The sequence below is a fragment of the Macrobrachium nipponense genome, chromosome 30 (assembly GCF_015104395.2).
Source record: "Macrobrachium nipponense isolate FS-2020 chromosome 30, ASM1510439v2, whole genome shotgun sequence".
NCBI classification, from domain to species: Eukaryota; Metazoa; Arthropoda; class Malacostraca; order Decapoda; family Palaemonidae; genus Macrobrachium; species Macrobrachium nipponense.
Genome location: NC_087218.1, coordinates 21026757 through 21050739, shown reverse-complemented (window position 1 = coordinate 21050739; position 23983 = coordinate 21026757). Strand labels below are relative to the sequence as shown.

General features: G+C 36.9%; 1 protein-coding gene across 1 annotated transcript in view; it reads left to right on the top strand.

Annotated features, from left to right (window-relative positions):
- LOC135202362 (uncharacterized) overlaps nucleotides 1-15840 on the top strand; it is a 348084-nt gene extending 332244 nt beyond the window's left edge. Inside the window, 9 exon segments of the mRNA XM_064231725.1 lie at nucleotides 3990-4183; nucleotides 5037-5110; nucleotides 5861-6100; nucleotides 6445-6896; nucleotides 8208-8473; nucleotides 12720-12946; nucleotides 13173-13363; nucleotides 13700-13780; nucleotides 14775-15840. Of these exon segments, the coding sequence (XP_064087795.1) occupies nucleotides 3990-4183; nucleotides 5037-5110; nucleotides 5861-6100; nucleotides 6445-6896; nucleotides 8208-8473; nucleotides 12720-12946; nucleotides 13173-13363; nucleotides 13700-13773 (1718 nt within the window). The 3' untranslated portion in view covers nucleotides 13774-13780; nucleotides 14775-15840.
- The last annotated feature ends 8143 nt before the right edge of the window (nucleotides 15841-23983 follow it).

Here is a 23983-nt window from a genome sequence, read left to right as displayed (position 1 = left end):
ATAAGCCATTTACCGAAGTGCAATGTGTTCTGCGCAGTGTGTTCAGGCAGGCCGGTGACGGTTAGATACATGAAGAAAAATAATAATAATATGAGTTATTATTATTATTTTTTTAAACCTAATAACAAATAAAAAAACACGCTGTTCCCATGACAGGTCCAGTTCCTGGTAGTAGCGTGTCAGGTCCGTCTTGTTCTCTTTACCCCCCAAAAATATACATATATAAATATATATATACAGTATATACATAATAAAAATTTGTTCAATTGTTAGTTGTCACTGCTAGCGGGACAAAAAAATAATAATAATAAATGATAATAAAAAAGTGAGGTTCGTTCCCGAGGGAACGAATGCCAACAGTATAAATAAATAAATAAATAAACAAACCAAAGAAGGCGGCCGGTCGTTGAGCTGCTATATTCTCATTGTAGTTAGGAGAGGCGTCACCAGGTGGGCGCTGCCCAGGTGCTTGCTCCCCCCCCCCCCCTCCCTTCCCCCAAGCAGGTGGCGATCCAAGGGGCCGATCGTTAATACAAGAGCGTCGTCTTCTCCTCCTCGTTCATCCTCTTTTCTTGCGCCTTTTCTCTTTTGCCTTTCTACTGAGTGAAATGTGAAGAAAAAAAGAAAGAAAAATCTTTGCCTGTCTTTGTTTCTCTTTCCGAGCCGCCTTGAGTCCCCCACCCCCCCCTGTCTTTTCTCCGCCCCTTGGATGTTGCCAACTAGCTCGGAATAATAATGAAAGAAAAATCACTCGCCTGGCGCCACCTGGCAACCCCTCGCAGTTTAAAATAAAAACAAAAAAACAAATGCACAACGGGCCTTGGCAACTGTACATGCTGGATGTCACCTAGGCAATCCACTGCCCATTATTTCATGTCAAGCACATTCTGTGTTTTCCCCTGCATGTGTCTTTCTTGCTTTTGAGGAACGATGTCTATGTCACTGTACATTCCATTTCATTATATTTGTTTATAGCATGTAAACAATAAACAAATTGTTGTTGACCTTCAAATACATCATGTTATTTGAAATACTCTTGGTGTTTCTCTTGCGTGATTCCTATATAACCATGAAACATAGACTCTAGTTGAGAGACTTTTCCGGTCGCAAAGCCCAGTGCTTTGGAGTACTTGGCTGATGACATCACGGAAGTAGAGTTAAGAGGGACAAACACATCCATTTAGCCGACTGTTTTGTTTTGTAGCTTCGCCAGACAGTTACTGTGGGATAGAATCCAATGCTTTATGAAGCCCTTGTTGGTCTAGTTCATGGAAGAACGGAAGAGTAGGTAAAGTGATTTGCTTATTTTTTGATATCTTAAGAGTGAGTCTTCATGAGAGCGAATGCCTGTGGAAGGAGTACAAGTGGTTTGTTGTAGTCATTTTCTTGATTAAGGAAGGAGGGGCACTTGTTCAGTTTTATATTAATTGTTAATCTTATTGATAAATATTAAGTTACGACCGTTTGAAGCTTATAGATATAACCTCACTCGCTAACTTAAAACTAATGCTTGAATAAGTTCCATGAGCACCCGTGGAAGCTCAGAATCAAAAGTAGTACATAGAAAAACTGCAAATTAGCGCAGGAATAAAGGAAAGACGTTTCTGTTTCCGTACTGACGAGAATGCCTGAGAATATCGCGATGAATGTATGTGCGAATGACAGAATAAATGACAGGGAGAATGAACGACAATAACATTTGATTAAAAAAAAAAAAAAAAAACGTAAGACCATTTAGCCGGATTAACCAACTGTCATTTGTTAAATTAACTATCATTTGGTTAAAAAAAAGAAAGGAAAAAGTTATATAGGAATATCAAGCCCGGTCTTTTAACTTCGCCAATTTCTTCTTTTCGTTCTCCATCAGATCTTTATATGTGACTTATTGAGTGTGTAATGAATATGCCAAAAAAAAAAAAAAAATTGCTTTCAATGTTTTTGTGTGCCCACTCTTTCCTTTCGTTCATGGTTATATGTGTATATTGCGTGTATGTGTGTGTATACGTGCACGTGTGTGTTTGTGTGCATGTATGTGTCTGAACATTGTATCTATATCTCTGTGCCCTTGTTTATATATACTGGTATAGATGCATAGTATATGTATATATATATATATATATATATATATACTATATATATATATATATATACATATTATATATATATATATATATATATATATATATATACAATTATGTATCTATATATGTATTAAGGGAAATTGTTAATAGTTGTTGATTTAGCTATTATGAATATTAACCTCATCGAATGTATTATAAATCGCTAAGTATAAAGAATACAAGTTCTTAAGACTTCCCGTTTAAGGCATATATATATATATGTATATATATATATATATATATATATATATATATATATATATATATATATATATATATATATATATATATATATATATATATATATATATATATATATATATATATGAGATAAAAAGCTTAATGTTTTAACGTTCAGTTGTTACCCATTATCTGAAGCACAATTGACGAGCGATAGTCATAAGAATATATTCAAGTAGTTAAAGGTGACCTAGTATTAAAAAAATACTTATATAATGTAACTTGTTATGCCGGATGGTAAAATCATCACACGAATAATCAGTTCTATATTAAGAATCAGTTGAGAAATAAGGTACATTTCTTACTGAAAGAAATTAGTCCCCATAATCATAAATGATTTTATTGGAATATAAACGTAAGTGCTAATATTACAGTATATATATACAATATATATATATATCTATATATATATATATATATATATCTATATATATATATCTATATATATATATATTATATATATATATCATACATACACATATATATGTATACATATAGAATTGTGTATAAATGTATATAATATATGTATGTATGTATTTATGTATGTATGTATTATTGCATTAGTAGAAGCAAATTCAAGTATGATGTTACAAATGAAACTGTCCCGTGTCAATGAAGAGAGTTGTTGAATGTGGAAGAAAGCCTGGTAGCAGATGTGAGTGATTCAGGAGTGGAAAGGATTACTTTAAGTATGAAGGTGCTTGTGGAAATGACCGCTGAGTATGCAAGCAGGAAAGTTGGAGGACTGAGCTTTGAAAAGACGGCAGGAGTTGACATGATTACAAATGAGGTATAGCAACATGTTGGCTACAAAGAGGCTGTGGGAGACAAGGTTGAGTAAGGTATGTCTGGCTGAGGTTACTTTTCCTTTAGGAAGGGTGAAGTGAATAATTGCTCTGAATGCGGGAAATAAATGGTAGGGTTGATTTAAGTATTGCAGGGGCATAAAGCATTTTACCTATGAATGGGCATGGCAGAGTCATGACCCCATAGTTGCCATGAGATTGAAAAAAAAAACCATAAAAAGATCGTATGAAACACCTAATTTACATTTTTAGATAAAAGACAATATCCTGTTGAAATATACACTCTCAGGTATATTTTCTTCTTAATTTTGTCAACTAATGACCTTATGGTTTAATGGCAAAGCTGCCAGTAACTTTAGCTCTAATCAAAGTAACTGGTCCTTTTCTTAAATGATCCAGAGAGAAGCAAAGATTTCGAACTACCACATCCTCTATTAAAAGAGGAACAGGAGCAGTTAAAACAGAAAAGATGATACTTTACTAAATAAATCTATTGAATTTAAAAACAAACGAGCATTTACTCAGCAAAGAGAGAGAAATTTCGGCAAAATACCCTTGCCGTCTAATCCATTTTCCAGGAACACACTCTCTCATCCAAAATACATTCGAAAATTACCGTTCTTTGCTCTTATGCTACTGGTACCTCAGGTACCCAAGCACAATAAGCACCAAGAACACGTAGTAGAAGTTTGACACATTACCTAAAAAAGAAAGAAAGAAAAAAAAAAATCCCTAGGCCCATACAGTCTTTAAACAAGAAATACAAGCATCAACATTAACACCCATATATGACGTCCCATTCCATCACCACAACCCGAAACAGATATGATCCGAGATGAATACCAAGACGAGTACAGTTCACCTGTGGAACCGGAGGACAGGGAGTACTGCAGCAGCCCAGGCTACGCCAGTTATTACTATCGGCCTCATCACCACCAGCAAAGCGCCAACTATTCATCGGCTCATAACGAAACGTCTTACCCGCCTGGCCAAAATGACACTGCCAGGAGACCAAAGGTGAGACCTCCATTTTTCTTCATTTCGTTTGTTAGCACCGTCTGTTTTAGATGAGGCCAAAGAAAAGCATCTCCAATCTTTATCGTGATCTAAGTTAACACCTTCCTACTAGTTTTAGGCGAGGTCAATCTTCGCTGTAACCTAAGTTTACCTATCTACCAGCTTCTGCTTAGGTGCATCTTCCAGCCACCCCGTGCGTGTAAAATCTTCAATCTTCAGCGTGACCTAAGATTACCCTTCTACTAGCTTCTGCTAAGCGAAGAATGAAAAAAAAAAAACTTTAATCTTCACCCTGATTTAAGTCTATCTCTCTCCTTGCATCTGCTGACTAGGCCAGGCACAAATAATCTTCATTCTCCACTGCGGCTAAGACTACCTTAGATCTTACCTTCATGATCTCAGTGCATCTTGCTTTTTGGGACTTTAGCAGCAGCATTTTCAGTCTTCACACCTTTACACTTGGTGTTTAGTAAACAGTTTCTGCTTATTTTTTCTTGTGGAATGAGGCAATTCCATTCACCTTTCTAATTCAACTGTTATTCTTTAACTGAAGTCTACTTTTCTCTTTCTTTCAGAGAGGCTCAAGATTTTAGTTTCCAAAGCATTTCGGTGAGCTCTAATTTGAAGAGAACAGACCTGACTCCTTATTTTATGGTTCTCTTAATTTCCTTTCATTTAGAATGTACTGCAGAACATGATTTCAAAGCGAAGCGTAACAAATGTTTAAGTTTCAAAGTTTTAAAAAATCCATTTTATAAAGTGAATTTATGATAGCTGTCTGACTTTTAAGTAGATTGTTCTAGTATTTCTTCCTTAACGTATCGAAAATTTCTCTTCGCCATCTCTCTCTCAGCCAGCTCCTCGTCCATCCAAAGTAAGGAGGTACCTTCTGACAAGAGACCCCAAGGACAGGCGAATCTCTGGTAAGTCTCAATATTTTAAATAATAATTTGATAATTTTGAAATCTCGGCTATTCTCAGGTTTCTATGAACCCCTTTTTGCGTGCCTTATTTACGTCTAATTCAATTAAATGATTTAACAATGGCATAGCAACATTCATCTGAAGAATGTTATGAGACTTGTTCTTGCTTATTTCGTGGACACTTGCACATATAGTTAAAGGGCATTTTCTTTTATTCCAAGTGAATTTGCAGCCATTAATAATAATAATAACAATATATCTTGAAATCGAGAGTATACAAAATTGGTCAATAGTGATCAAATGGTTAGTTAGCCACCACTTAATCTGATAAACCCCGCCTCCTGCGTCAGGAAACAGGAGTAACATACTCTCAGTTAAAATAGTTAGTTGGAAGTTGCACTCAAACAAATGAGGTTGTGAGCCAGGTAGCATCTCTATCGTTGACTTGATACACTTTCCTCCCCGGTTGCAAATTTCCCGAGATATATACTAGTATTGCACCAGTCCCAGTTTTTTTATTCCATGCCCCTAGGTTAAGTTAGGTAAGGTTAATTCAGAGCAACTAATCTGTAAATTATTTGGGTGTGGGAAACATTATGAGATTATTTTCAAGAAGATTCTATGGTTAGTTTTTGAGATAAGGCGTCCGCTTTTTTCAGAGAAGGTCGCAGTACTCTGCTACAGTTCGGGATCTGCCATCCGCTCCTATAGACCATTTTCCACTAAATTGACTCCATTTCTTCCGCCCTTCCAGGTAACGGCCTGGAATGAAGGTGGTAGGAGGCAAGGAGATCCCTGGAACCAGAGGTCGACTGGGTGCCTACATCGCTCGCATTCAATTAGGCGGTGTGGCAGACTCACTGGGTCAGCTCAAGGAAGGAGACCTGGTACTGGAATGGAATGGGATTTCGCTGGTGGATCGCACTTACGAAGAAGTTCAGGGCATAGTTGTTCAGTCTGGGGACGATGCTGAAGTGGAGATTGTCATTCGGAGGTATGTAAAGGCCGCCATTAACGTTGAGTTATACCTGTGCAGGCAAAACTGAACGTTAGTGGGGTCATTTTTGCCTGCACAGCCCGACTGTGTAGGAAAAACTCAGGTACAACTGAACGTTAGTGGCGGCCTTAAAGCATCAGATAAGGACAATGTACATTTGACATTTTCAAGCTTATTTCCTTGTATATTTACTGCTATCGCTTTTATATCCAACGTAGAGGGATAATCTTTTCAGTTACACTTCCTTTAATTGGATATTCAGCCTCATTTTCTAAATATTGCTTCAGCTTGGAAGAAGTTACCCCACCTCTAACGCTCATAACTCGATTCATTTCACCCAGTGACATCGACATGATAACCGGAAAGCGTATAGCAAAAAACTTGCCGAAGGGGCCACCCCACAAGGGCGACCCTCGTAACATGGCCGCAAGTTACGACTCCAGGTACAACGACCCCTCTCCCCCTCATCAACGATATGAAGATGAACAGGACGATGATGATCCTATCAATGATCCTCTGGACATCAATGGAAACCAGTCTTCAGAGAACAACTACCCGGATGAACTAGATGGTGAGCAGAGGTATTCGGACTCCTCCAAAAAATCCAGCCCCCATCTGGGGGGTTCTAACTCGCGTATCAGGCACACGAGCCCAGAGCTTCCAGGACTGGACCGAGGCGTAGCTAACGAAACCAGGAGCCTGGACGGCGACGAAGGTTCAAAGTCGGTTTCAACGGCATTTCGAGGTTCCCCCTTAAGTCGACAGGTCCTTCATGAACGGCCTGCATCTGCAGGTTAGTTGGTTGTGTTCTGTGATGGCATTTTGGTTTACTTTCTTGTAAAGTAATTAAATAAGTAATGTATTTGTACTATTTTAGGTAGACAGTAGCCAGTAGCCCGTCAAATTCAGTTATTCAAGAGTGTGCAAAATATAGATTCATAACCACTGCAGGCTACTTTATCCCGAGCTTTTACCTAGAAAGAGCAATGAATAGAATTATTAAATAATAAGATGAAGGGCCAAACTATGATTTGTTATGAAAAGGTTTTGCCTCAAGGGTAGTTTGCCTCTGTACGGACAATTCCACTTGTAAAGTGATATGACGATATAATATGAAAATTTGGAATGCTTGGAAAAATAGATTGATGGCAGGCAAGAGATAAACCTGAGTAAACCATAGAGTTTCTTGTGTTTGATATATTTACATTATTCTCATTGAGAACTTAATCACTATTTTCCTTCTAATAAAGTTCCAAATTTATATTCCAATTAAAATTAGCTCGACCAGTGAGTGAGTAGGGAAGTTTGTTTTCCACTTCCCATCTGGGTTGAAGACGTGGATCAAAATTTGTCCATATTTTCTTACTGAACAGTACATTGCGCAAAGGCCCCTTAGTTGTAATCTTCCGCAACTTATCTTGGACAGGACTTGAATTTCCCTTTTATGTTGGCCATGTTTTGACTTTCCGTTTTATGTTGGCCAGGTCTTGAATTTCCCTTTCATGTTGGTCAGGTCTTGACTTAACCTTTTATGTTGGCCAGGTCTTGAATTTCCCTTTCATGTTGGTCAGGTCTTGACTTAACCTGTTATGTTGGCCAGGTCTAGAATTTCCCTTTTATGTTGGTCAGGTTTTGACTTAACCTTTTATGTTGGCCAGGTCCTGAATTTCCTTTTATGTTGGTCAGGTCTTGACTTAACCTCTTATGTTGGCCAGGTCTTGAATTTCCCTTTTATGTTGGCTAGGGTTTGAATTTGCCATTTATGTTGGCTATGTCTAGAAATTCCCTTTCATGTTGGTCAGGTCTTGAATGTTCTTTTTATGCAGTCAAAGTCTTGAATTTCTCTATTAAGTTTACCAGGCCTTGAATTTTCCTTTTATGTAGGCAAGGTCTTGAATTTCCCAATTAAGTTGGCCAGGTCTTGAATTTCCCCTTTTGAGGAGATACTCGTGACCGCACTTGATTTGCTTCCTTCGACACATACAGACACAATTTTCGGGAGGAAAAGTCATCTTCGCTAAGTATCCTCATATCCTCTAGAAGTAAACAGGATACCTAATCATTCTGCATAAAAGAAAACATAAATCTAAACCATTCTTTACAGATTGTATCAACATCAGGACCTCGCGTCCTCAGCCCATCGGCGCCAGCCAACAGAATACACAGAGAGCTCTCGTATCGAAGGGCACCTCCCTCATGGATTTAGAGATGAGGAGGGAGACCAACATCCCCATCATCGTCTCCAAGGACACGAGCGAAGGACCCAAGAACATCAAGCCTTGGAGGAGTCACGAACGAATTGGCTACACCAGCTGCAGCAGTAGTCCGGTGCCGCCAAACCGTCCTTCGTCGAAGACTGGAAAAATCAAGGTAAGTTCGTAAATTCAGAAAATGTTGATTTGTTCATCGGTTATAGCTATGTCCACTTGTGTGTTTGTTCATGTGAACTTGTCGAGTTACAACAGATGGACAGTGGAAGACATGTAGGCTGTAATCAAGTCCATGCACCCGTCAAACTGTTAAGAAGGCATTGTGGCTATTACATTTACATATGTATATATATATTATATATATATATATAATATTTATATATATCATTATATATATATATACTACTGTTTGAACGCTGCAACCATATATTTCGAGCACTTCCTGCTGAGCTCGAAAGGTATGGTTGCAACGTTCAAAAGGTGTGATTTATGGCCTTTTATCTTCATATTATACTGTTGTATTACAGTGAAATATATATATATATATATATATATATATATATATATATATATATATATATATATATATATATTATATATAACTTTTCCATCCTATATAGCTTTCTTTTTTCTTCTTCTTCTTTTCACATATTACTGTATACGCAACTCGATTAACTGAACATAATTAAATAGATCCCGCCCCCCCCCCTTTTTTCAACATTTGATCTGGCTGCTATTATTTTAACACTGCAATTACCGACTATAACCTAAGGATCTGGATAACTAATCACAAGGAGCGAATACACACAGACATTGTAGCTTTAGTTACTATGTTCATACACACACACACACACACACACACACACACACACATATATATATATATATATATATATATATATATATATATATATATATATATATATATATAAATTTCAAATAGTAAAACACGAATACCTTTTAAATTCACTGTACCATGGGAAGTACTTGCACGCAAGGGTTTATTATAAACTGAGAAATACATCTGGCCGGCCAGGATTCGAACCTGGGTTTTTGTTTAGTTACAGGGATAAACGGCAGAATCCTGCCCCGGGAGATACATTAATCAAATTTAATTTCTCCTTGAGTCCTCCATATATGGGCGACAATTCGATAAAGTTATATTTGTGGTTTAATATTTGTGAGTTTATAAAGTTACGTGTGTGACACGCATAAATTTATATATATATATATATATATATATATATATATATATATATATATATATATATATATATATATATATATCTATGCTTGTCACTCACGTAACTTTATAAACACAATATTAAAACCACAATATAACTTTATCGAATTGTGTCGCCATACATGGAGGACTCAAGGAGAATTAAATTTGATTAATATATCTCTCAGGGGCAGGATTCTGCCGTTTATCCCTGTAACTAAACAAAACCCAGGTTCGAATCCTGGCCGGGCCAGATGTATTTATCAGTTTTAATAAACCCTTGCGTGCAAGTACTTCCCAGGGTACAGTGAATTTAAAAGGTATTCGTGTTTTACTATTTGAAATTTATATATATATATATATATATATATATATATATATATATATATATATATATATATATATATATGTGTGTGTGTGTGTGTGTGTGTGTGTGTGTGTGTGTGTGTGTGTAAGTATGAGCATAGTAACTAAAGCTACAATGTCTGTGTGTATTCGCTCCTTGTGATGTGTTATCCAGATCCTTAGGTTATAGTCAGTGACTGCAGTTTTAAAATAATAGCCAGATCAAATGTTAAAAAAAAGGGGGGGGGGGCAGGATCTATTTAATTATGTTCAGTTAATCGAGTTGCCTAGTATACAGTAATATGTGAAAAGAAGAGGAAAAAAGAAAACTATATAGGATGGAAATAAAAATTGCTTAGCCTCTTTCTGTTATAAAAACTAAGGTTACTATATGCCACAAAAATATACGATTTTGTACATAAGATTTTTTTTTCAGAGATACCTCGAGAACGGTGAGAGTAAACCGTTTGTTTGGCAAAGCATAATATTTTACTATGATGAAATGTGCAACGCAATGGGAATTTAAATTTTAGCACTGAGTTTACAATTATTCGATACGGTTTTATTTTTTAACGATAGCTCTAATAGTCTCCTTTTAAGAAAAAAATAAAAACAAAGATGATAACCTGACAACTTTGATTCCAATACAGTTTAGTTACCGTTAGAGAGAATCGATATAATCGTTTTCTTTGTTTTAGTTGATTCACAGAAAACGGATTCTCTCTAACTTTTCGCATAGTGTTTATTTGGAGAGCTCAGTCGTTGGAGAGCTGTGGTTACGGTAGTAGTAGTTACATACTTATCGAAAGAAAAAGATGGACACTCAAGAAATTTCACTGGTTTTAATGTGAGATATTGACTAGCTTCAGAATTCTTTGGTGTTAATGGATGTTACGGGCTAGACCGCTAGAGCCTACACTGAAATTATACATTCTCCCTACGTTGACTTGGACAATAATATTTCCAAAACTTTGTATACCTCTTCCTCCTGCCCTGTCCTGTCATAGCCAAGCTACCATAGCCTACTTAACATGAGTATTCTTACATCCCGCTGAAACCCCTCAGTTACATTACAGCAAGAAAAGCAAGTTCACTATAATATCCTAGTGGTACTTATATCCTCCTAGGGTTACTGAGCTCCCTATAGACAATGTTAGATAAAAAGCGTGGGGAGCATATGTACCAAATATAACAGAAATTAATGGAATGAGAGAATATGGCCCCCCAAAAAAGCACTGAAAAAGGAAATAAAAATAAGAATTAATCAAGATATCCAAGAGACTTTGAAAGAAAAGGGGACAGAAATGAAAAAGCTGAGGTTCATAGATAACTTCGAGAAAAGCAAGTACAGAAGGGAACTGGAAACAAAGGACGCGTGTATCATAGTGAAAGCCAGACTGAATATGCTGAACTTCAAGGCTAACTTCCGGGGTAAATTTAAGGATGAGGTCTGCGAAATATGCAGAGTGGAGGAGGACACCACCGAACATTTATTTATGTGTAAATCAATACAAAATAACAGATCAGAACATAAATTTAGACACTGAAATCCCGTAACAGAAAACTGGGGGAATATACGCATAAGGATAGCCCTCAAAATTAAGAATGTTCTTAACCTGGATAGCGATGGATGACGAAGCTAATAAGCACGGCTCTGCCTCAGTTATAAAGAAGAAGAAATGAAGGGGGCTCGGTAAAAAGTAAAGAAGAAATGTTGTATTATTATCTAATTTAGAAACATCTGTAATTTATTCGGGGTTACTATAGTTGCAGAAAATGGATAATAGACATGAATTAAAATTAGACATTTTGAAATAACATAATGTAAACTTAAACTAAACAATGAGTAAAGTAAACAAGGGAATATTGTACCTCATAAACAGTGTAGTGTGCCCGCAACTGTGTTTGTGGAGTAAGCGCTTAGGAACCAAGAACCAGGAACTACTGAATACATTTAATCACGGGATAGCACGCAAACCAGTGTTTAGTCTGCCAAATGTATTTCATTATTCAGAGCATTAAAAAAAGAAAGAAAGAAAAAAAATGGGGAAGCAAGGGAGGGCTTGCTAACTATTTTCTTTAACAAGTGGGTGGAAATTCAGTAATGAATGTAGGACGTGCGGATGCTACGTAATTTATCGTTACTTCTATATCAAGCAGTCACGTCCAACACCTTCCTCTCCCACCCCCACCACTCGCCCTCATCCCGCAAAAAAAAAAAAAAAAAAAAAAACGGTATTAAGAAGATCAGATGAAAAAATACCTTTAAAGTATTTTTTTCTTTTAGTATTATGGATATAGTGTCATTAAGAATTAGAGGAAAATTATTTATTTTTTACGAGTACGTTTGTAGATATCGCATCAAATTTATTTTAAAGTTTGAACTCATTTCGGTGAATACGAGGGAAGTTCATTAAGGTATTTTCTGACAGTTATCAGTTTTAAAATGGTATAGTTTTTTTTTTTTTTTTGACTGTGGGATATCGTAGGTAAAGCCAGATTGCTTAAGTCCACTTGCTTCTATTTTTTAAATATTTTTTTATTTAGCAAAGTTTGATATGGATAAAGACCGTGAATTTACACAGGAATTTATCTTGAAATTGTATTAAAAAAGTTATTCAGACTGAAAAAATTGATTAAAGTTTTTTTTTATATACTTAACTTTAAAGGCCGTGAAATTCGAGGGAAAAAAAACCTAAATATGTTTGTTTATGTATGAAAGAACGCAAATTTATTACACCCATTAAGATACAAACTGGGATAGGAATTGGGATTTCTTCCGCTTCTCGAAAAATGACGGACGTATTCTCCTAAAAAGCAAAATCATATCCTTCAACAGCACGCGTGGCCTTCCGACAGAAGAAGCAGTAACCCTGAATTCGACCACCGCCACCACCAGCAGCAGCAACAGCCCCTGGGCGAGGTGCAATTGCAAGTGTGTTATGACTCGCGGGCGTGCATTTTGTACGTGACAGTTCTGAGGGCTAAGTCTCTCTTCACGGTCCAGGACTCCGGTATCACGAGCCCTGATCCGTTCGTGAAGGTCTATCTTCTGCCTGGACGCAGGTACCGACCGATGCGTTCTCTCGTGCAGGAATATAACTTAGACTTGTGTGAAATACTTGCGTTCTAATCCTCACGAAAGTGCATGACTCCTTTGCCTTACCCTGCATGACAGCACGGGAGCCATCCCATGTTATCAGTGAAACAAATGGGTATAACGCCATATTTTCTTTGTCAGCTTTGACCTTCGTTATGGGCGCTTGAATAACTCTTGCCTTTCCTTCGCCAGCCTGGAAAACCAGCGCCGAACTCGTTCCCTTACGCTGAGCAGTTGTCCCGAATGGAACCAAACGATGGTTTACCCGAATATCATTCCGGCTGACCTTCCAAAACGGCACCTGGAAGTCTCCGCCTGGAATTATCGGGCCGACGTCGACAAGCCCAATGAATTCCTCGGAGAAGTCGTGTTGAACCTTTCGGGTTTGTAAACCAGGATCGTTTTTAGAACCGTCCCTTGGGTTCGTTCTCGTACTAGGATACTAGCAGTGTTGTCTATTTATGCTGTATATGCATGCATCGAAAAACAAATTAAATAAGATCATAATAAAATTTAAATAAAACATTAAGAAACCCTCAAATGGTTACATTACTTCAGTTTACAATGGCCCTTTTAATTTGCTTAGTAAAATACCCACTCAAGATCATTTCGACCAGGAGTTTTAGAAGACTAGATAATAAGTAAAATCGTTCATAAAAAGTCTTATTTCCCCCTCAGCAATATTTTTTTTTTTTTAAACAAAGTCCTCCCGTCTCCAGATTCGTCGGTGCTGGACGAGCAGGCGCGCTGGTATCAGTTACACGAAGTTATGAGAGGCGAACTGGCTGATTGATGCTTAGGTACAGTATGTGAGGAAGTAAAAAAAAAAAAAAAAAAAAAAAAAATAGACTTGTAGTAGTGCCTTTTAGAATGTAGATTGATGTCAGTGATTCTCTCTCTCTCTCTCTCTCTCTCTCTCTCTCTCTCTCTCTCTCTCTCTCTCTCTCATATTCGAATTCCAGACAGATTTGCTCATGCATGGGAATGCTCCTTTGGGGAAAATTTGAGATAAGATGAAAAATGTTATTGATAGAATAAATAGTAAGGTGGACATAGCTATAACTCTGTCACATGTGACTGGAATCATCATGAAATTGATGTTTTTTTTATTGTTGGTGTTTTTGTTTTTGTAAATGTGGCAATTTTTTTCTTATTATAAATAAACAATTTTAAAATTATAGAAATGAAGCGTCGCTTCATTGGGTATAAATAATATTACTGCATCCATATTAGGTAACTATTTGATGCTAAATAAAATAGATATAGCTTTTGTCTTCCCATTAAATAATTATTTATAACAGTAAGGATAATAACTAATAAAACAATTGATTCTTTTGATTATTCAAAACAAAATCAAGGCAGGCAATGTAAAGTTACTATCTCGAAATGAGGCATTAAAGCAAAGTAGTTGTTTTGAGCTGAAGCAGCCATTTTAAATTGCCGAATGCTGATCATTAGGAAGTCATTAGGTGGAAATATTTCACAAACTAAGTTGATACAAAAATTAAAAAAGTAATTAATTATTTATTTGTCAGGAGGTTATGAGATCAGATAAACTTTTCTCCAACTTTTTCGAAAGTATTTCGTAAAAAAAAAATGCTAATTTTATATTAATTTTACCTTATGCTAAACTGCCTCATCATTTATATAAACTCTCATCATGTCGCTGTATATTAGGAGGAAAAAATCTTTAAACCTACGATTGATCATAATTTGTCTTCAAAACAGAACTTATCAATAATCACATACTTAGAGAACGAAGACAACAGTTAATGCCTTTTTTCTTATTTTCAGATATACATATCAAGAATTCTGCAGGATCTGTGCATTTGCGACTGCAATCTTTTACAATGCCAAGTTCTTCCGTAAACATAAGGATATCCTGCCGAGCAGAAGTGATTATGCCTGAAGGAGTCTACTATAAGTTTGAAAGGTTATTGATGTTGAAGCTTGTAATGTAATTTGATCTTGTCAATTGATTTGATGCTCAAGGAAGAATTTCAGCTTGAAAAAAGAAAAGAAAAGAAAAAAACAAAAGTATTTCCCATTGAGGAAATCTGTGAGTTTGAGGTTCTATTTGAGCTCCGGGAAGTATTTTAGCTTGGAAGTTGGCTTCGCTCTGAGAAACCTTACGAGGCTATAGAGTTATTTAACACTGAATAATGATTTAAACTTGTTAAGCCTTTGAACTAGACATTTGTTTTTTCAGGCTCAAGGAAGTTTTAAGCTGTGAGAATTATTCAAGACTGCAAAGTCTTCAAGCCTAAGATATCCAGCTTAAAACATCATTTAAGCCTGAAGTCTGTAAGCTTGAAATCCATTTAAGCTTATGGAAGATTGTGCGCTTGTTTGACTTCAAAGCCTGAGGAAGTCTTCAAGCTTAGGGAATATATTACTTAACTTTAAGAAAGTATAGAGGAGTGTCTTGACCTCCTCCCTCGTATTTAAGTGTCACTTGTTGCCTGAGAGAGACAAAAGTAGAGGAACCTCTCTGCAGATTCATGTCGTAGGGTGGCTGGATTTAGAGGACTCAAAATTAGGAATGGCCCCGAATTCCAAGTAGGAGCGAGCTTAGCTACACTTACCTCATACACCGACATAATGTTTTCCTAAAGCTGGTATATACATAAATAGATATTTACATATAAAGTATTAATCACTTGTAAAAGTAGTGTCTGTTTGCCGTTTCGCCTCCTCAACTTACGATCCTATGTTTCAAGTGGAAAAGATAAGGGTGAATTTGGAGCTTTCCAATAAGCTGTGTAGGCCATTCTAAGAAAAGCTCTCCTTTGTGTAAGCATAATTCTTTTTCCTCTGTTAACTAACTTACATAAGTAAATATATATATATATATATATATATATATATATATATATATATGATATATATATATATATATATATATATATATATATATATATAATATACACTTATCACTCTTATGTAGATTAACAAATAACCAGCAGTTGATTTATTGTTAGCATACTTGATATGCGTGGCACTGAATAAATGTACTGTTCTTCATTATGTGAATGTATACACGTGCAGACATTTAAGCCTACAAAAGACCACCTGATTTTATAGCTCCAGATATTTGTTGTACCTTTGGTAACGTATGTATGTAGTTGGTATTTATTTCACTCGTACATATATATACATGTATACGTACATAAATGAAACAATATAACATTTACAAGCTCACCTAATAAGCATGCTTACAGGCATACACCATCTTCATATAAGAAATCATGATGAAGTATAGACTATAATAAGACGTTAAGAAAGAGATGGTCTTTTTTCATGTGAAATTAACAGAATTTAATTTTGATTATATTTTTATCTTTTTGTAATCCGACTAAGGAAGAAAAATGATAAGAGGCATTCCGTTATAAGTATTCATATTTTTCCTCCTATAATAGACAGCTTGCTTTATAACAGTCGAAATACTCTAGGAAATTTCCTGAGAAAACTGAAAAGTAAGCCTATTGTTATATTGAATCTTCTGTTGATAGGAGTAAAAAATATTGCACTGCAGGTGAAAAGTTACGCCAAAGTAATATTAAAACTCATATGGATAAAAATGTCATATGTTAGCATTTAAACTGAAATGAGCCATTTGCATTGTACGAATTTTCAAATTTGAGGAAACTCGAGCCTATCTGGCATTAGTAGGGGACTCTTTCATTAATTTTAGCACACGACATCTCTAATATGGACACCTTTTGGATTCTCATGTCAAAAAGAAGTATCTAAGACAAATGCAATAAATGTCACAGTATTCGATTTGCCCGAGAGACCGTTTGCTGTAATGTGAGATATGCTTCAGTTTGCGTCATTGATCACTTACGCGAATTCCGTCAAACAACCAATAATAATTCCTGACAATTATTATTGCTAATTTTGCATCTCAGCTGAAGATCGGTAATCACGTGTTGTTAAAATGGACTTATTTCTGTTTTTAAGAAAGTAAAAACGCCAAACTTATTCTAGAAACGCGCGTGTATATGATGCTTAGTTTGTGGCATTTAATTAATATTATACACATTACATACAAACACACTTAAGCAACTTCATCATAATATTAAACAGACGTATACGTCTACCATGTGTTTGATAGGGAACTACAGTACCATACCCATATATACTTTTCATATTGGTGTGGGTGAATGCACTTGTTTGAGGATATGTAGTAAATGAAACAGATGGACAAAAATCCATATGGATGGTAAGTTGTATACTGCATCATAATTGCGTATTGAGACTGATTTTTAATTACAACGATTTTCTTATCGTTCTGGTCATTATGTTATTAATGTAAGCCATGTGAAAAAAGAACTCATCTTTTATGTAACAGATTGGTAGTGAATGTACCCACGTATGGATGCATAATTTGTGTTTCATGTCATCACACGCGTATCATCACCCCCAAATGACCAATGAGAAGTTGAAATAGGCACAGACACTGACACCCTAAAGCATAAGGAATCATTCGTGGACCCTGCGTAATGTATATGGGCAGTTACTATATAGTTGTGTTGGTTAAATGTTGTTATCCCCCATAGGACATATAAATATACATATATATATCTTTCGCCATTCTTGAGGAGTATGTGGGCAAGCCACATGCCTTATGAGAAATGTTCGTTGTTGTAACGCACACAGATAATATCGGAACAAAGTATGACGTGAATAAAGACAGATGATGTTAATCAGACGATTTATTGACCTTTTGAGGGTAATGTTTACTTGTAGAGCCCCAGGGCCTTGAATCGAAGGAGACAGAACGTACGACGGAATATTGTTCGAGGAGGTAAACAAGAAACTCAGCCAGTGAAGTAGTTTTACTCTTCGGTTAACAGTTGCCGGAGAATCTGAGTTTTAAATCATCGGTGGTCTAAAGGAAAAAACTATATTAATGGACCAGAAAAGTACTGGGTTTGTATTAACGCTGCAATGCAGTCGGCAAAGCTTTCATGTTCTGGAGAGAGGCCAGACCGGCTGCATGCAACGGCTGACTGACATAAGGTGCACCATGCCATAAGCTCACATGCCCGTCGGCCAACCCGAGAGAAAAAAAAAGAGAGAGAGCAAAAAAGCTTCATTTATCACAACTCTGCCATCATGGTATGGGACAATTACATTCCTGGCGGCGGACACTATGGGATTGAGATGGAGAGAGAGAGACAGACAGACAGACAGACGGACAAAATAAAGGTAACCTGATGATAAAGAAGGAGACGGAATAAATGACAGATTCGTAAGAAGATAAAAGCCCACGGGAGCCGTTTGAATAGAATATACGACCCCGTCCGTAGTAATTGAGGCTACTGATGTTTTTGGGAAAGGCGACCCTCCGAGATTCACACGAAAACCCTTCGGAACTGACGGCTCTCGGCGGGCTCTGCCTACACATCTCCATCGGAGATGAATGGGAAAAGAATCATAGATCTTGCTATGATTACGACCGCTCGAATGGGATAATGCCAGGCGCGAGTCACAGAAATTCATTAAGATGCAAATCAACCGGTCATTGGAAACGATATTAGCGAGGGAAGGGGAAAAAGCTTAATAAATAAGGAAATAAACCGGTCGTAAACAGTCGGAATTGTGCTTTTAGAAACCCGAGGAGCGCCCTTTGCTAGAAGAACTCCGCGGATATAGAGAGCTTGGAGAGAGAGAAAAACAAGTGATAAAAAATAAAAATAAAGTCAGAAGAAAAATAAGTCTCTAATTTGAAGTGAGGTCTCTTCTGTGTGACTTATGGCCGTGTGGGATCTCATCTCCCGGGCCAAACCCGCCATTTTGGCCACCGTCTCTTATCATCTTCCAATTCCTCTTCTCCCGACGTTGGCTCCCATCCACTTAATATCTGCATTTCGGGGACCAGCTCATTGGCCGGTATAGGGCAAGGGTCCTTTATAGGTGAGGGTTTTTGCAGAGGAGCGTGTGTATGATTATATGTTCGTCTTTTATTTTCTCTTCTTTTTCTGTGCCTTTTGGTTAGTAAGGTGCGCGTTAGTGAATTCGCTAGTTTTATTTTCCATTGCTTCGGAATGTTCACTAGTGCGAAAGACATTCAAGTACGTGAAAGTATTTCATTGCAACATTCAATTCGAAAGGTAAACATGAAAGTATTTCATTGTCACATTCATTTAAAAATAAATGGCAGTTTCTATGGAATCCTCAATTCAAAATGGAAACATCAAAGTATATCAATGCAATAGTCAGTATAAAAATTGAAATACAAAGTATTCCATTGCCACATGCAGTTCAAAATGGAAATGCCAAAATATTTCGTGACAACAGTTCGAAAACATAGCAAGTATTTATTTTACAACATTCAGTGCAAAATATAACCATGAAAGCATTTCACTGCCACAATCAGTTCAAAATAGACTAGACATTATAAACTTCCATATACACTATTTCAAGGTATCAAAATATATATCTGGACAAAATCCCTCATAAAGTCATTGTCAAAGGTATTATTTTTACTACACGAAGATATTTCCTTGCAACAAACAGACGCTCGTGTTGTCAAACGAAGCTGGCTCTGCAGACGAAGCACGGGCTCTTCTTGTTCCTAAAAAAAAATAATAATAATAAAAAGCAAGAGCCAGTATTGAGCAGCCAGACATCTGTCATCTACGTTCCCATGACAACGGCAGCCCCTCTCTCGATTCACACGAGTCAAAAAGTTGAGCCTTATGCCCTGTCGGCGGCCACTGCAATAATAACACCTTACTCGAGAGTATGTTTGGAAAGGAATGCTTTGATTACATGTCATTACACAGCTCAAATAACCCTTGTTTAAAATTTAATGAGATGCTTGCTTTTACGGAGAGTAGCCTTTCAAGCTACCTGGCAGTAAAGCTACTGTCAGGGGTTTTTCAACTATTATTTTTTTGTCCCCGTCATTTCTGCTCAGCCTCGTTTCGAATAATAACGATAATAATTTCTGGCTTTTGTTATTAGTGTTATTATTTCATTAACTATGTATTATATTACAATTGCTTTTTTTGCGTTACTCTTCACAGGGTCCTCCACACTTCCATATTTCATCGAGGTCTGACATATTTTGTGACGAATAGATAAAGAGATAAATTATTCTTAAGGTCCCCATGGCATTCCCGTTTTCTTTCGTTGCTCCTTGAAAGCTACTTAAAGGCCGAACAAGCGATTTCTTCAATCGTGACAGGTGTTGGTTTTGTCGACGTCAAGGTCTATGGAGGAGTACTAAAGTTTTATACTGTAGTGTGTGGAGACCAAAATGAAAGGCGGGTTAATCTTATTAGTGTGTGCGCGCGCTTTAGATAAAATTGTCCTGCCGTTTTATTGCGTAAATTGCAGATTCCACTCGCAAGCGTTTATTATTCTTGTGGATTAATTACAGACAGCACTGATGAAAACATCAGATTAGCCAAGAGTGGTTAATAATTTGTCGTCATCTCAAGAACTAAGAATTAATTTTATTTTCTGATCGTCCCCGAATTCTCGTCATGAAATTGATCGTCTTTTGATTGACAGGTAAGTGATAAAGAGTCAGGGGCTTGGCAAGGATAAGGCACTGCCATTATTAGGTTAATTTCCATGTCATACAGAAGGCAAGTCGGTAAATCTAGCTAATAACTCCGCCTCGGGTATTTTTTTGGAAATTAAAGTTTCCTATAATATTCGGGTTGCTTATTAAGAATTTGCCGTTATTTTTGGGGGGTCGACTGTGATTAACCCAGAGAGGCCAGTACTAAACACGGCGAAATACATTGGACGCCCCAATCCTCCCCAGTGGCTGTCGTATTCGCGGGTACGTTCCTTGCAGTCCGTGCGGAGTTATTCCCAAGAATTACCGGGAAGGGGCCGCTATACGAACACTGCTTCAAAATGTTGGAGCGACAGTGGCTGTTAAAAACACGCGTCAGCTAATTGTAACCTGAGATTCAATGCGAGACAGGTACTGTATTTAGAGAAAAGTTTATTGCACTTAATAAAGACTAACACCCTAGCTTATATAGGGTATTGGTGTGGATGGGAGAAGATTATCGTTACAATGGCAGAGTATTTGAAAGTATACTGAAGGACGGTGAAGGTAATGTTAATAGGCCAGGAAGTTTAGGTCAGTGATCGGTTGAAGGTCTGTAGGGGACCCTGTGTTACTCGAAGTTTAGTATGATGCTAGGTCATGTTACTTGGATATGGTTTCATGGAGCAAGGTTTCCTTAACCGTTGCTCAAATGTTCAGCCAGATTCATCCCATTCTCACCATTACTTGAGACGGAAGTTCAAAATTTCAAATGCGCTTGAGTTTGAGCATTAGAGTTAAGTATGGCTTCGGGGATATCTAAACAATGTAAGCATCATTGTTATTTCGACACACACCCAAAGTGGACCATAAAACAAGGGGTTCTTCCTTTATCGTGGTTTGAAAAATTTCCTGGTAGGTAATTGCACTCTTAAAAGGGTTAAAAAATGTCTGTGCATTTATGCATTGTTGAATTCTTTAAGTGTTTGTGTATCGAATGCAGCCAGTCGGACAAATCCTTAACAGTGTTAGTTCTGTGGACTAATTAACCCCTCTGTACCTTATAAACGGTTCTTCAAAGTTTATCATTTGAGCGATTAGTTGAAATTCAACGTGGAAAGTTTTGTATGTTAAAAGAATAAGATAACCAAATCTGAAAATGGTTAAGCTATAGCTGACCCAGTATACAACTCGATTTGAGAAAAAGAGGGAGTGAGTGAGAGTATCTATCGAATAGTGTCACCCGCTTAGAGTAAGGATTACCTCGACGAGGCCTAAATTTGATAGCCGTGAATAATCGCCTAGGTTTTTAGCCTCGTGTCTCTCCATCCCGTCACTGTGGGTGCAACCTAGGTCATTCTCCTAACATCTACTATGAGATTCAGGGCTTCTGTAACACGGTTTTTTGGCAATAACTTTTTATCTATGCATTTCATAGATATAACGCTTATTCAGAATACACATTATATCAACACATAAATTTTGACTGCATTCTGCATTACGTAGGTTGAATAAATTTGGTACTTACAATGTAAAAGTGACTTTTTTTGAAGACGGGCCAACTTACTCAGAGATAAGGTTTCGAACGCACTCGTCACGTAACTTCTGACAGCATTTCTTCCCTCTTTCTCGATGGATGATTGGCTATACGTAACGAAGGCTATACCTCTGGCAACAATGACAAAATTTAAATACAAGCAAAGCAGTACACCTTTATGAACTCTGAATCCTCTCCACTGATAATTGTCATAATGAACAAACCAACAAAATATGTTAATAAATACATTACACTTCGATTATTAGTCTAACTCCCAAAATAAGTGTCCTAAGAAATTATAATCTACTTTATAGGTCACAATCAGATTGACAAGATGTAGGGAATAGTTGGTAATTTTCAAAGACATGGTAGACAAGCTTGATTTGATAACTGCTGTATCCAATGTCAAGCAATTTTTTATTTATCGGCTATCTACCTATTACTAAAGAAAAAAAAAAAAAATAGACGGTACCGTATTTTGGCTTTAAACCTTCACCAATAATTATCCTCAGAATGATGACTTCATGAGGCTCCACCCACTTTGGCCTCGTTATAATTCAGGATAACAATGAAGGCTATCATGGACATTGTTGTATTAGAAAATCTAACTTCTGGCTATAAAAACTCATTTCTCGAGTAGTTGTAAGAAGTGCTAAATGATTCTCAGGGATCCCAGCAGTTGGCCTAAACGTTTAATTCATGTATATTGCTGCTATTACTAATTTTGCGGCACTACTGCTACAGTAGTATTACTACGCTAGCACAGATACCCCACCCACATCTATGTATCGTTCCGCCATTCATGTCTTTATATCCAACATGGTCGTACAGACTAAAGAAGAAGAAAAAAAATTATATCATATCGGATGATCCGTTGGTCTGCTGGAGATTTTAGCACACATAAGCGTGTATTTACTTAAGATAAAAATCTTATTTTAACAAAAATAGTTATATAAAGACTGTTTACATACAATCTCTCTCTTTCTCTGTCTCTCTTGGTGGCATAGTGAATAGTTAATGGAAATGTTCAAAATCCTGAATGACATTACAAGTAGTACAATCACGTTACGCTAAATACAAATCCGACCATAATTATTGGATTTAAACTAGGAACTGAATAATTAATTACCTATTCAGGCTCTAGTAAGTATGACCACGGGCTTTCTCTTGACTGCATAAAGTTGCAAGTCGTAAGACAAATGCAGTTTTGCAACCACGGGGACAATTCTAAATCCTGTTAGCCACTCTTGACTAGTATGGGTTTCAGAGCCGATGGAATAAGGTGAATGGGTTTCTGTCTGGTGGATGGGCGGGGCAACATTTCGTAAAACGATGTTTACCTTGCTTATGTAATGAATGTTTTTCGACTTTTGGCTCGTAACCATGGCATCGGCTAGATCATTTTTACTCTATAAAAATTAAAACTATCGGGTTTAGGTTATTGATAATTCTGACAAAATTTGTGTGTAGTTGTAAAATATACATATGTCAACTTTCAGCTACGTCCGATGCTTTGATAAGGAGCAAAATCCAAAGAACCGTGTTACAGAGGCCCTGAATTTCATAGTAGGTGCCTAACTCACTTCGTAGTCAACAGGCAGGCCGGATTTTAGGAAACGCACAAAATGGTCTCCCTAACAGGAACATTGGTAAAAAGGGATTCAACATCCAAGCTCGCCATAAATGTATCAGAATCTTTGGGTAGTACTGATTCTTTCAACGATTTAGCATAATTTTAGACAAGTTATTTCCCCAACCTGATTCGTGCTTTCATAATTTTAACCGTACTAACTTCAAGTCTCTTTTAGAAATGGCAGTGCTGGACACCGCCTTTATTTTTAACAAGTAGAGGGTATGGCTATGGGGTCTCCTTTAGGTCTTACCTTTTCTAATATCTTTAAGTGCTCGCTGGACGAGCGCTTTTTAGATGAGCGCCCTCTTTCCTTC